The 12,278-nt window shown below is 40.3% G+C and overlaps 1 protein-coding gene across 1 annotated transcript; it reads right to left on the bottom strand.

The window, feature by feature from the left end:
* Nucleotides 1-822: 822 nt before the first annotated feature.
* On the bottom strand, nt 823-11,924 carry LOC133659007 (ubiquitin-conjugating enzyme E2 G2). The gene is made up of 6 exons (XM_062061600.1): nt 11,810-11,924; nt 11,359-11,394; nt 6,134-6,179; nt 3,585-3,703; nt 1,771-1,911; nt 823-1,683 (listed from the first exon to the last, which is right to left on the bottom strand). Exons 1-6 carry the CDS (start codon nt 11,850-11,852, stop codon nt 1,571-1,573), a joined length of 498 nt encoding a protein of 165 aa, XP_061917584.1. The 5' UTR covers nt 11,853-11,924; the 3' UTR covers nt 823-1,570.
* Nucleotides 11,925-12,278: the final 354 nt, after the last annotated feature.

Here is a 12,278-nt window from a genome sequence, read left to right as displayed (position 1 = left end):
TATGTGAATTTGTCGTACAAGGTGTGTTACCTGTGCAGGGTCTCCAACTGTGACTTTGGCCCGCGAAGGCGAGTAATGCCCCGACGACAAGCAGGGCCCGGTACGTCAACATCGCTGCAAGCTTACCTTGGTGGGCTGTTGGTCCAAAATCTTCCTTGTTCTCTACGGATCAGTCAGCGGTACCACACAGGTCTGCAAACATCATGATCATGTGTGGTCCAGTGCTAAATATGTCGTCTCCTGCGGTGTTCTCATCATTTGCGCTACCGACTTTCATTCCTCAGTTTTGTCAGGAGTTGAATGGTTTGCTTCGGGCAGAAGCTGAGTGGCCCTTCTCCAGTCTTCACGCCTGGCAGCTTTGTGTCCGCGTGACGCTCGATCCAGTGCAGAGAGGGAGTCAAGCTGCAGGTGAGAGAAGCTCGCTCCACCTGTACTCACATGAAAGAGCAGGGCGGCACTAAAAAGGTACACAAACCGCCTCCTTCAAACAAATCTGATGCAGGAGATGGGTGTTTCCATCAAGCTGTGCAGTTCAAGGACATCCGTTATTTTAACAATCTGTTATTAATGGTTTAATTACAGTGTTACAAACGTGTGTTATTAAGCCATTGTGTGTAATGTGTTAAATGTTTGTATTTGTTGTTTTGCTTATATTTTGATCAGGAGTTGACATCATAAACAAGAGAAAGATCGACATTACTTACTTTGGATCCACTGTCGCCTACTTCACAATTTTTTTTTCCATTTCAGGGTGAAATCCCGCCAGGATGTCATTCTAAAGAAAAATGATGCCGCAGTAAAATGCACAAATGACACGTGTGATGTTGGAAGTGATCCACTTTATTTCTTTGAGCGCCAAACGTATTGACTTATTCCTCTTTTTGTCGTCAGCGCGAGTGCAGCTTGGCAAGCGTTTGAAGTGTTGTCACGTGAAGATGACAAGAAAGATGAAAAGACGAGCTAGAGGCCACTTGTCTACCAGCTCTCAGGTGGGATCAGGGAGGGCAGGAATTCCCCCGCCTCAAGCAGAGCCCTGCCTTGTTCACGCACACACACTTTGTAAATATTATGTAGCTCCCAAGATGCATTGAGGGAACAAGCAGCTCACGGCCGCTCCAGGTCGTCCTTGCTTCTTGACTAACTGAAACGGCGGGCGCGCGGGGCCAAGGTTAAAGGAGAGCTGGGTCATGTTCCAACTTGTACACAAAGGCCAGTGTCAGCTGATTGTGTCCTGGTTTTGTCACACAGCAGCCGATCGAAACAAAAAATAAACAGTGGCTGCTTGCCAGCAAGTAAAGGGTCTATGATGTGACATCGCTTCCTGTGGATGCGATGAGCGGTTTGGTGTGCACGTGTTCTTGTGTCAGTCCTTCTGTGGAGTAGGGGGTGGGGCGGCAGGGGGTCAACAATGATGTTATGCATGATCACTTGTAGTATGAAAACAGCGTTTATCTGCACTGTGACTTTTGCCCGCTGGTCCATAACCTCTCACACTCACTCCAGACGCGCACGCACCCACACACACACACACACACACACACACACACAGTGTTGGGCGACGACATCGTGATTAAAGGCCCAAAGACTTGCGCACGAGCTTCTGGGCGAGTTTGTAAAATTGATCCCGATCCTCCCGCCACATTTTGGAGGCGTCCACGTTGGCTCCACTCTCGTCGTTTGGTTCTGCGGAGGGTGAAGAGTCGTTGGGAGAATGAGTTCCCGTGGAGACGTGTCATTTTTCAATGCTTGCGGCCATTAAGGGGTACCTACCTGCCAACATGCTAACCACGGACAGCAAGATCTTCTCCACGCTCTGGACCGGACTCCACCGCTCTGCGCTGCTCTCATAACCCATTGGGTCGTCCCCGGGGGCGTGCAGGATGGAGATGCACACACGGCCGTCCGGATAGACTGCAGCGGGGGGATAACTACGATCAGGCAGCGCAGAGAGCAGCCAGCATGCTCCCTCTAATACAATAGTAATAATGCCAACACTCAACTATGAGCAGCTGATTTTCTCTTCCTGCTGCTGCCGGTCACTAGGCATGGGCACCGTTCACATTTGAACTGATACGGTATCAATTCCCGGCACCTGGGAATCGATACTGGTGCTCAACGGTACCAATGTTCAGTGCCTTTATATCTGTTGATAAATATTATTTGTTTTTGATGAATAAATAAAGTTTCATTTTTATTGTGCCTTTTAAAAATTAGTTGATAACCGCTGTCCAGTTGTTGTATCTTGTTTCATTATCACATTTATGAGTCTCACTCTCAAGTATAACATTAAGTTGCAATTATAGTTGCAAGTCCAAGGCGTCAGATAGCAGTAGGGTATATTATTTGGTGTGTTTTTGTTGCGCCCTAAAAGTGTTAATACTCTAAGTATTGTACTCATTACACACCAGATGTTTCAGATTGTAACGTGCATCTTAGTTGTAGTTTAAATTAACACATTTGGAGGTGTTGAAATCATATTGACTTATTAATACTAATCAGCAGCATGTCAATAGTAAAGCCAATGTATATTAGCATCCAGCTGGCATATTTTTGGAAAGGTGGAGCCTTACGTTACTGACGTTGGACCGTTTCTCTGTTGGCATTGGAAATTGCAACATTATCATTTGGCTGAGCCCGCTCTCAGTGCTGCTTGAGTGATCGGCAAGTACCGAAGTGCAACGAGCTGGCACCCGGGTGCGACGTCAAGCGCAACCCAGGTACCGCAACATGGCACAGTTGGATTTTACGTGAATCGGTGCCCGGCAGGACCTGCTAAGTGCGGTCGGTGTCAAAAAGTACCAGATTTGGTACTCATCCCTGCTGGTCACGCTGACTGCCGCTTGTTTGTTTCCGTCTGGAAAAACACGAGCGATAACGTCACCGATTTATTGTCGACAAATGAATTTCGCCAGGACAAATTGTATTAATGTATTTGTCATTAATGTGGAATTGCTGAACCCCTAATTGTGACATATCCCAAAAGTGCCGTTAATGGCACATTCTTAAAAATTAAGATTTTTTTTGCTGACTTTGTTAAATAGTGTGTTTTTTAAATATATGCAGTTGTAATGTTGCTGTGCAGGTGTTGTTGCAACCACAATCAAATCATCACAATGATTGTGATATCTTGCAAACACGAAGAAGACACCCATTACATGATGCGGGCCTGATAAGTGTCTGGGCTTCCTGTCATGCGGGCGAGAGACCTGCTTTCAGGTGTGCACTGTCACGTCGACCGGTCGAGACTTTGATCTCGATTCAGCTCAAGGTGCTGATTCTTGACCACTTTGTGTGTCACATGACCGCTGTGAGTCTAGTGACATCATGCAGGCACACGTCGCCAGACGTAAAAAATAAGAGGGTGTGTGCGGCGATGATGATGATGATGGGCCAGCTGTCCTCTAATCAGTGCGGAGCGTGCTCAGACAACTGTGACATCAGCGCCCTCTCCATTCATCAAAGCGCTAACACTCTCGCAGGTCCTGACAGGCCAACTGACGGTAATTCGATACTTCCTGTTTACTTCCTGTCATGTGACTGAGCAGCGTGGGGACTTGTTTAGTGGTGTGGTCCGCAAGACTTACTGTTGGGGTGAAACATCTCACAGGTGAATCTCATCTTGGGAGGGCTGAGAGGATAATCAGAGGGGAAGGTGAGGACGGCCGGGAAGACGCCGCCTTCAAAACACGTGTCCTGAGGACCCCTGAGACACGGGCCAGAACCACAAAAACTGCTTTAGTGGAACTCAAACACAGGAGGCATCATAACTGATATTCCAAAAAAAGAGCAAAACAAATAACGCGCAGCCCATCGTCCAGCTAGCAGGAGTCATGGCTAGCGACAGTGCTGAGAAAAAGCCAGGGCTGCATCGTTGTACTTTCCTAAAATGAAAAGTTGTAAACAAAAGGTGTCCAAAGTGCAGCTCAGGGGACATTTTTAGTTAGCAGTGAATTTTTTTTTTTTTCATTCATTATTAATACAATTATTATTATTACTGCTTTATATACTAATCTTAGTTTGTTTTATTTATTTATTAATAATTACATTGAAACAATGATCAATTATATTTAATTTATAAATTTAAAAATATTTTTATATATTTTTTCAGATGATGTACATTCTGTTATTCTCCAGTGGAGACGCCTCCAAGGTGGCACTTTCCTACATCATTGCCATGTCTTTTTATTGTCAATGATGCTGCGAGTGTTTTTCCCCTTAAATTAGTCTAAAGCATGTTGTGTTGCAACTTACCTGTGTATGAAAAGTGCTATATAAATACAGTTTTGATTGACTGATTGATATAATAATAATTTGCTTCATCATCTACAACACAAAGCTGGGATTTGAAAGTTTTGTTCATATAACTTTGCATATTTTGACCTACATTGGATTGGTTTTGGCATGTTTAATGCACAAAATGTATTAATGTTAATGTTTTTTCATGTTAAAAGTCATGATATGCAGCTTTGTTCTCTTAATGGACCAAAAATTAACCAAACTGTGACCTTAAAAATTTAATTTAATTGAATTATATTTATATAGCGCTTTTCTCTAGTGACTCAAAGCACTTTACATTGTGAAACCCAATATCTAAGTTACATTTTTAAACCAGTGTGGGTGGCACTGGGAGCTGGTGGGTAAAGTGTCTTGCACAAGGACGCAACGGCAGTGACTAGGTTGGCAGAAGCGGCGATCGAACCTGGAACCCTCAAGTTGCTGGCACGGCCACTCTACCAACTGAGCTATACCGGCCCTCAAAAATCAACGCTCACAGTTATGCCGTCTGTAACAAAGTAAGTTATGCTGCTGCGGTCTTAAAAAAAAGTTTTTCATCTTGAAAAGTATTTTTCTAGTGGTTCAAATAAGATTCTCAGCTGGGGACCGTCTCAGGTAATGATGGGATATGGGACAGTGATGTCATCAGGCTCAATTGAAGGACACACTGACATGAAACGTTCACGATTGCCGCCTTCACTGACATCATGTAGACGGAAAACACCTCAGACAACCACGACAAGTTTATTGGTGGTAAAAGTCCCCGTCATCGACGCAGCAACGATACAGAAGGACACTACATCATTTTTTGGACTCCATTTGCTTAACATTTTTTATACTTTCATCTAGGGCTAGGCGATACAACAATGTCAATGTATACAGCGACGAGAACAAGTATTTGAGGCACTGCTGATTTTGCATATTTTCCCACTTACAAAGCATGAAAAAGTCTAATCTTTTTCATAGGTACTCTTCAATGGTGAGTGAAAGAATCTATAACAAAAATCCAGAAAATCACATTGTATGACTTTTAATTTTTAAATTTGCATTTTATTGCTTGACATAAGTATTTGATACATTAGAAAACAGAACTTAATATCTGGTACAGAAGCCTTTGTTTGCAATTACAGAGGTTAGACGTTTCCTGTAGTTCTTGACCACCTTTGTACACACTGCAGCGGGGATTTTGGCCCACTCCTCCATACAATAATGTGTATTATTTATTCCACATTTCTTGTTTTTTCCGTTGTGTTTTACTTTTGTAGCTGTATGTAGAAATGGTGCAGCTGAAGTGGCAGCTGATTGCATCTGTTCTGTTCTCTTTCCCTCTTGTTTTCATGTGTTTTTTACCTTATTGTTGTGGACTTTGTGTATCTGCACTGCAACCACATCATTTCTATATTGTGGGATGAATAAAGTTTATCCTATCTCAACTCTGTCCTCTCCGGTCCGTCACTCAAGAACCTCCGTGTGCAACATAAACTATGCTCATATTGTTACATGACGGAAAAGCAGCCTGTAGGGCTGTACGTACAAAAGTCTGTACCCAAGTTAAATGATCAACAATATCATTACGCTATGTACTAAAACTACTTCAGCGATTTGTAGTACATGCTTTTGTAATGTTTTTCAAACAATATTCCGTATTCAAAAGTTAGTTGGGTTTTTTTTTAAAGGCGTGGTGGTGTTGATTTGGGATACCAATGTTTAAATTTACGAGCTTGGTCGTGGCACGAAATGAGCTCGTAAGTTGAGGTACCACTGTACTTCCGTCTACACAGTAGTTCATGTCACGAGAGAAAAGCGTTCATCCTCTGTATGCCTGCCACACAAGTGCAGAATAATTGACAGTACTTACATGATGAGCGCCTCCCATTCAAAGAAGTTCTCCTCGTTGGCTGGACCTGGAAAGACACAGGATAACACACATGACTTTGTCACTAGGCAGCATGTACTAACATAACTAAACAATAAGTAATAAATACATGGTGGGTGGATGAAGGTTCCACAAACATTTATTGCTACATTACAAACCATTGTTGCTGTTGTTTATTTTGACAAAGACCTTAACGTGTTTCTACAATAGGTGGTGAAAATATTAAGTCGGTGCTTTCTAGACGTAATTACCTGTCTGACAACTAACAGTTGCTTACAGCAGGGGGCGTGTGCTTCATCAGTATCACTCCGTTTGGAAAAGTTGCACACTTACACTGCAAAACGTGCTTATTGTAGCCATTAATCTTGACTTCCTCATTTTTATTTATATAAAAAAAAATCTGCACAATTTGTCGCATTCATTTTTGTTTGGTAGGTTAAAGTTTTACATATAGTGCTCCTGAGTTAATTTTGCTGATCAATTTGAATTCATTACTATTTATTGAGTTTATTTTAATTTTATTTTTCAGTATCATATGGCTCAGGTCGGTCAAAAAAAGGTTATAGTTTGAATAAGTATTTTTTTCCCAGAAAAATTGACGCACTTTAAATGTTTTCTGTTAACTAAAAAAATATTTTAATCAAGTTATTTTTTGTTATAAGTTGATCTATACATATTTCCCGTTTTTTTGTTTTATGTAAAAAAAAGATAGTTATGCAGCGGTGTATTTATAACAATTCTATTAACAAATTATATTATTTATAGTCAGGGATTGTGGGGGGCGCAAAATGTTTTCTTCTTCCTAGGGGAGGCGTAAAACACACTTGCCAACCTTGAGACCTCCGAATTTGGGAGATTTGAGGGGTGGGGGGCTATTGAGGTGGGCGGGGCCGGGGGGTGGGGTTAAGGGGGAGGAGTATATTTATAGCTAGAATTCCCTGAAATTCAAGGATTTCTTACATATATATATAAATAAAATAAATACTTGACTTTCAGTGAATTCTAGCTATATCTATATATATGTATTTTATATATATATATATATATATATATATATATACTGTATATATACATATATATATATCTTACTATATATATATAAATAAAATAAATACTTGAATTCCAGTGTTCATTTATTTACACATATACACACACATAACACTCCTCTACTCATTGCTGTATTTGAAAGTGCAATGCTTTGCAGCCAGTAGCACAGCCTTTGAAGGAGCGTAGGTATGGCAGCATCTGTGAAATTTAATTTGCAGGAAAGGAGTGAGTTGAGGGTTGAATTGTCCATCCTCGTTCTATATTATTCTTTGTCACTCGTCGTCGCCATGACTGTCTCTTCTTGGTTCTTCTGCTTCGTCTCCTTCTTGTTGTGTGTGCAGTTGTGCACTCTCCAAAAGCCGTAGATGTTATAACGTGACTGGGCCTGCACGCTGTTTATATGAAGGAAAAGCGGACGTGACGACAGGCTGTCCTCACTCAGGTCCGCACGGACCTGGAGGGGGCGTGCCTTAAGTCTGGCTGAAAATCGGGAGAAATTCGGGAGAATGGTTGTCCCGGGAGATTTTCGGGAGAGGCACTGAAATTCGGGAGTCTCCCGGAAAATTCGGGTGGGTTGGCAAGTATGGCGTAAAAGGAAAATAATTGAGAAATCCTGCTTAACAGCTTTGAGGAGCAGGATTTCTGAGTACAACTCTTGTATTGGACCTATTTAGCTTGTCTGGTGAAGTGACCAGGGTGTGCATTACTTCCTGCACTAATTACATGTTATTAAGAAAAAAAACAACAGCAGTGACGTCATGAGTTGCTTGTCACTGCTCAACAACCATACCTGCGACGACATATGTTACAAAAGGAAATCTCTTTTCCTCAACAATTGGTTCAAGAATGATATTATTCTAGTGAGTCAGCTTTTCAATAAGGAAGGTGAACTTTTTAATTACCAAGAATTTTTCAACCATTTTAAGGTCCCTGTGACTCCCAAACAATTTGCTATTGTATTTGATGCCATTCCAACAGGTGTTGTTATGTTGTACAAGGCTTACTCATCTCCTCTTTCTGCTGTAAAAATTGTGAATGATCCACTTGACACTCCTGTAGGGAAACTTTGCTTTGATCAGAAAAATAACCGAAAAATCTGCAGCTTATTCCAAAATGATTGTGTGTCTGTCTCCTATGTAATTGCGCTCTGGAATAATGTTGTGAATGACATCTGCTGGGTCAAAACGTGGTCCCTTCCTAACAGGTATTTACTTACCAACAAAGTCAAAGAGATATCTTTTAAAATCATTCATCGTTATTACCCTGTAAAGACTGTGATGGTTAGATACAAGAAGGACATTGATGTTACCTGCACCTTATGTAACATGCATCCAGAGAATGTTTACCACCTGTTTTGGACTTGTGAAAGCACTCGATCACTATGGCAGGGCATCTGTCGCTTCATCCTGGACAACATTCATGACAAATTTGTGCTTTGTTTTAAAGATGTGATATTTGGTTTTACACTGTATGAAAAAAAATTGGAAAATGAATTTTACCTTTGCAACCTCATTATACTATTGGCTAAGTTTTATAGTCATAAATGTAAGTTTCTCAATACCCGACCTGTTTTTTGTGCCTTTAAAAAAGATTTACATTACATTACATTACTACATTAAAACACTCTCTACCTCTAAAGTTAAAGTTAAAGTACCAATGATTGTCACACACACACACACTAGGTGTGGTGAAATTTGTCCTTTGCATTTGACCCATCCCCTTGATCACCCCCTGGGAGGTGAGGGGAGCAGTGGGCAGCAGCGGTGCCGCGCCCGGGAATCATTTTTGGTGATTTATCCCCCAATTCCAACCATTGATGCTGAGTGCAAAGCAGGGAGGTAATGGGTCCCATTTTTATAGTCTTTGGTATGACTCTGCCAGGGTTTGAACTCACAACCAACCGATCTCAGGGCGGACACTCTAACCCAGTGGTTCTTAACCTTGTTGGAGGTACCGAACCCCACCAGTTTCTTATGCGCATTCACCAAACCCTTCTTTAGTGAAAAATATATATATATATTTTTTCAAATTCAAGACAAAGTTATATGTTTTTGGTAACACTTTACTATGGGGAACATATTCTAAGTAACAAAGACTTAATTTAGAGTTTTTTGGACACTAGGGGAACATATTCTAAGTAACAAAGACTTAATTTAGAGTTATTTGGTTAGGGTTAGGGCCAGGGTTAGGGTTATAATAAGGTCATGCCGAATAAGGCATTAATAAGTACTTAATAATGACTAGTTAAGAGCCAATATGTTACTAATTTGCATGTTAATAAGCAACTAATTAATGGTGAATATGTTCCCCATACTAAAGTGTTACCATGTTTTTTTACTGGTGCACAAAATGAACCGTGCATGAACATCACCTTGTTCAAACAGCAAAACCAACACAGTGCATAAACTCACAACAAATTACACACCTGCAAATCAGTGTGACTTTTGCTGTTGCCGTATCCGTAATACGCCGATAGGGAGAAATTTTTATTTACACGATGAGTCGGGTGTGTTTTGACCTTCACCGAACCCCTAGGGCAGGGGTGCCCATTATGTCGATCGCGAGCTACCGGTCGATCGCCAGCCAAGCATTAAAAAAATAGTCCTAAAAATGAGCGATCATAAATCTTCACTATGACGTCACTTTCGTCACTTGATTGATATTCACGGCACCCGAGGGTCTTGTGAGGTGACGCTGGCTGCTGCCAGCTCATTATTAAGAAAAAATTACAGAAAGGAAGGCGAGAAACACTTTTTATTTCAACAGACTCTGGCGCCGTACCTGTCTTCAAAACTCCAAAGACCGACTGCACAGTTGCACAATAAAAGCGCTGCTTCATCCTGCGTGCACTAACAAAATAAGAGTTTCAGAAAGCTGGCGTGCACAAGCTAGCAAGCTACGGATTTTGCCGCCAATGTATTTCTTGTAAAGTGTATACAAATGAGTACGGAAGCTGGACAAATAAGATGCCAAAAACCGACCACTTTCATGTGGTATTGGACAGAAAGGAGGACTATTTTTCTCCTCCATTTGAAAATGCGGACGTTATCAGCACCACTGTCTAATTCCTATCAAAGCAAGTCATCAGAATCAGGTAATACACCAACTTATATTCTTGTCTTCATGAAAGAAAGGAATCTATATGTGTTAAACATGCTTGCATTATCTTTAAACACCTTTAACTTGTTAACAATATTAACTATATGTGTTAAACATGCTTGTATTATCTTTAAACACCTTTAACTTGTTAACAATCAAATCAAATCAAATTAACTTTATTTATAAAACACATTTAAAATTTACCACAGGGGTAGCCAAAGTGCTGTACAATGGGCAGGTTAAAAGATAATACGAGTACAGAGCAAACACAACACAACACAAACAGAACACGATAAAAAATAAATAAATAAAATAAATAAAACATAAAAACAGGTTCATAGCAGGTGTATTATGGGGCGCCATTGCAGATATTAACTATATGTGTTAAACATGCTTGCATTATCTTTAAACACCTTTAACTTGTTAACAATATTAACTATATATATTAAACATTCTTGTATTATCATTAAACACCTTTAATTTATTAACAATATTAACTATATGTGTTAAACATGCTTGCATTATCATTAAACACCTTTAACTTGTTAACAAAAACATATATTTCATAAATAAGTAAATATAAATTATATATATGAATGAGGTAGATCCCCGCGACTTGATCAATTGAAAAGTAGCTCGCCTGCAGAAAAAGTGTGAGCACCCCTGCTCTATGGTTCGATCGAACCCAGGTTAAGAACCACTGCGCTAACCACTAGGCCACTGAGTAGCAACCAAAAAGCTGTGAAAACGATGATGCCGTGTTCCAAATTTAAGTTATTTACTGAGATTGAGTGAGCCTATGGCTTTTCACTTTGTTTATTATATATATATATATATATATATATATATATATATGTATATATATATATATATATATATATATATATTTTGCATTCTATTTTAGTTTGAATTTACAACCCCCTGGTGCTGTTTTGTACTGTTTTTTTTATACTGTTTTGTACTGTTTTTGTACTTACTTTGATTATTATTTTCAACTGTTTGTAAATGTTGAAATGTATAAATAAAAGATTTTTTAAAAAATAAAAAAATAAAAAACATACCTGCGACGATTCCTTCCGGTGGGTTGAGCGTCAGCTCTGTAAACACACGCAGGTAAACACAGGTTACTTCCGGCCAAATCTTGGCTAGCATGCTAAGATGCTAACAGTGAGACTTCCATAGACTCTGCTAGCAGAAAAGTAGCATCACAACATCATCACCAAGTTCAGCATTAAGCTGAACATTGTCATTAGTTCCTGAATAGGTGTAAGTCAATAATAACTAATCATTGTGACGTTTAAGCCAAACACTCGCCTGAGAACCGCCTAGCAAAACAAGCTAAATATATGAAGTTTACACAGTCCAGGTCAACTTTCCATCTACTGGCACGTAAAACAGAAACGTCTCCGTTGAACATTCTGAAATGTTACCGAGTTACACGGAGTGCACACGCTAATTAAAACGTTTGTGGTGACAGCGAGAGCAATGTTAGCGAACTGCATTCGTACTTACGTTTGTATTCGGCCATTAGCCTCTTGAGCGCGGTGCCCGCCATCGCTGCCTGCTGTCAGTGAGCAGCAGCAGTAGCGGCTCCTGAGTGCGCATGCGCACAACGACGTGCGTTTGCTAACACTGCCCCCTCTGGCAGGGCGTGTAACGTCTTATGCCGCTTGCAGTTTGACAGTTGCATCCTTGAATTACGGAGTGAAATTGCTGCCAAAAACTTCACAAACACACACAAATGTTTTTTGTCACACCCAACAATTCTCAAGTAAAAACAAAATTTAGAGATGTCCGATAATATCGGCCGATAAATGCTTTAAAATGTAATATCGGAATTTATCGGTATCGTTTTTTTACTATCGGTATCGTTTTTTGTTGTTGTTGTTTTTTGTTTTTTCTAATTAAATCAACATAAAAAACACAAGATACACTTACAATTAGTGCACCAACCCAAAAAACCTCCCTCCCCCATTTACAC

Source organism: Entelurus aequoreus, linkage group LG10, assembly GCF_033978785.1.
Source record: "Entelurus aequoreus isolate RoL-2023_Sb linkage group LG10, RoL_Eaeq_v1.1, whole genome shotgun sequence".
In the NCBI taxonomy this organism is placed as follows: Eukaryota; Metazoa; Chordata; class Actinopteri; order Syngnathiformes; family Syngnathidae; genus Entelurus; species Entelurus aequoreus.
Note: the sequence above shows the minus strand (reverse complement) of the source record. Positions and strands in the feature narration are given on the sequence as shown.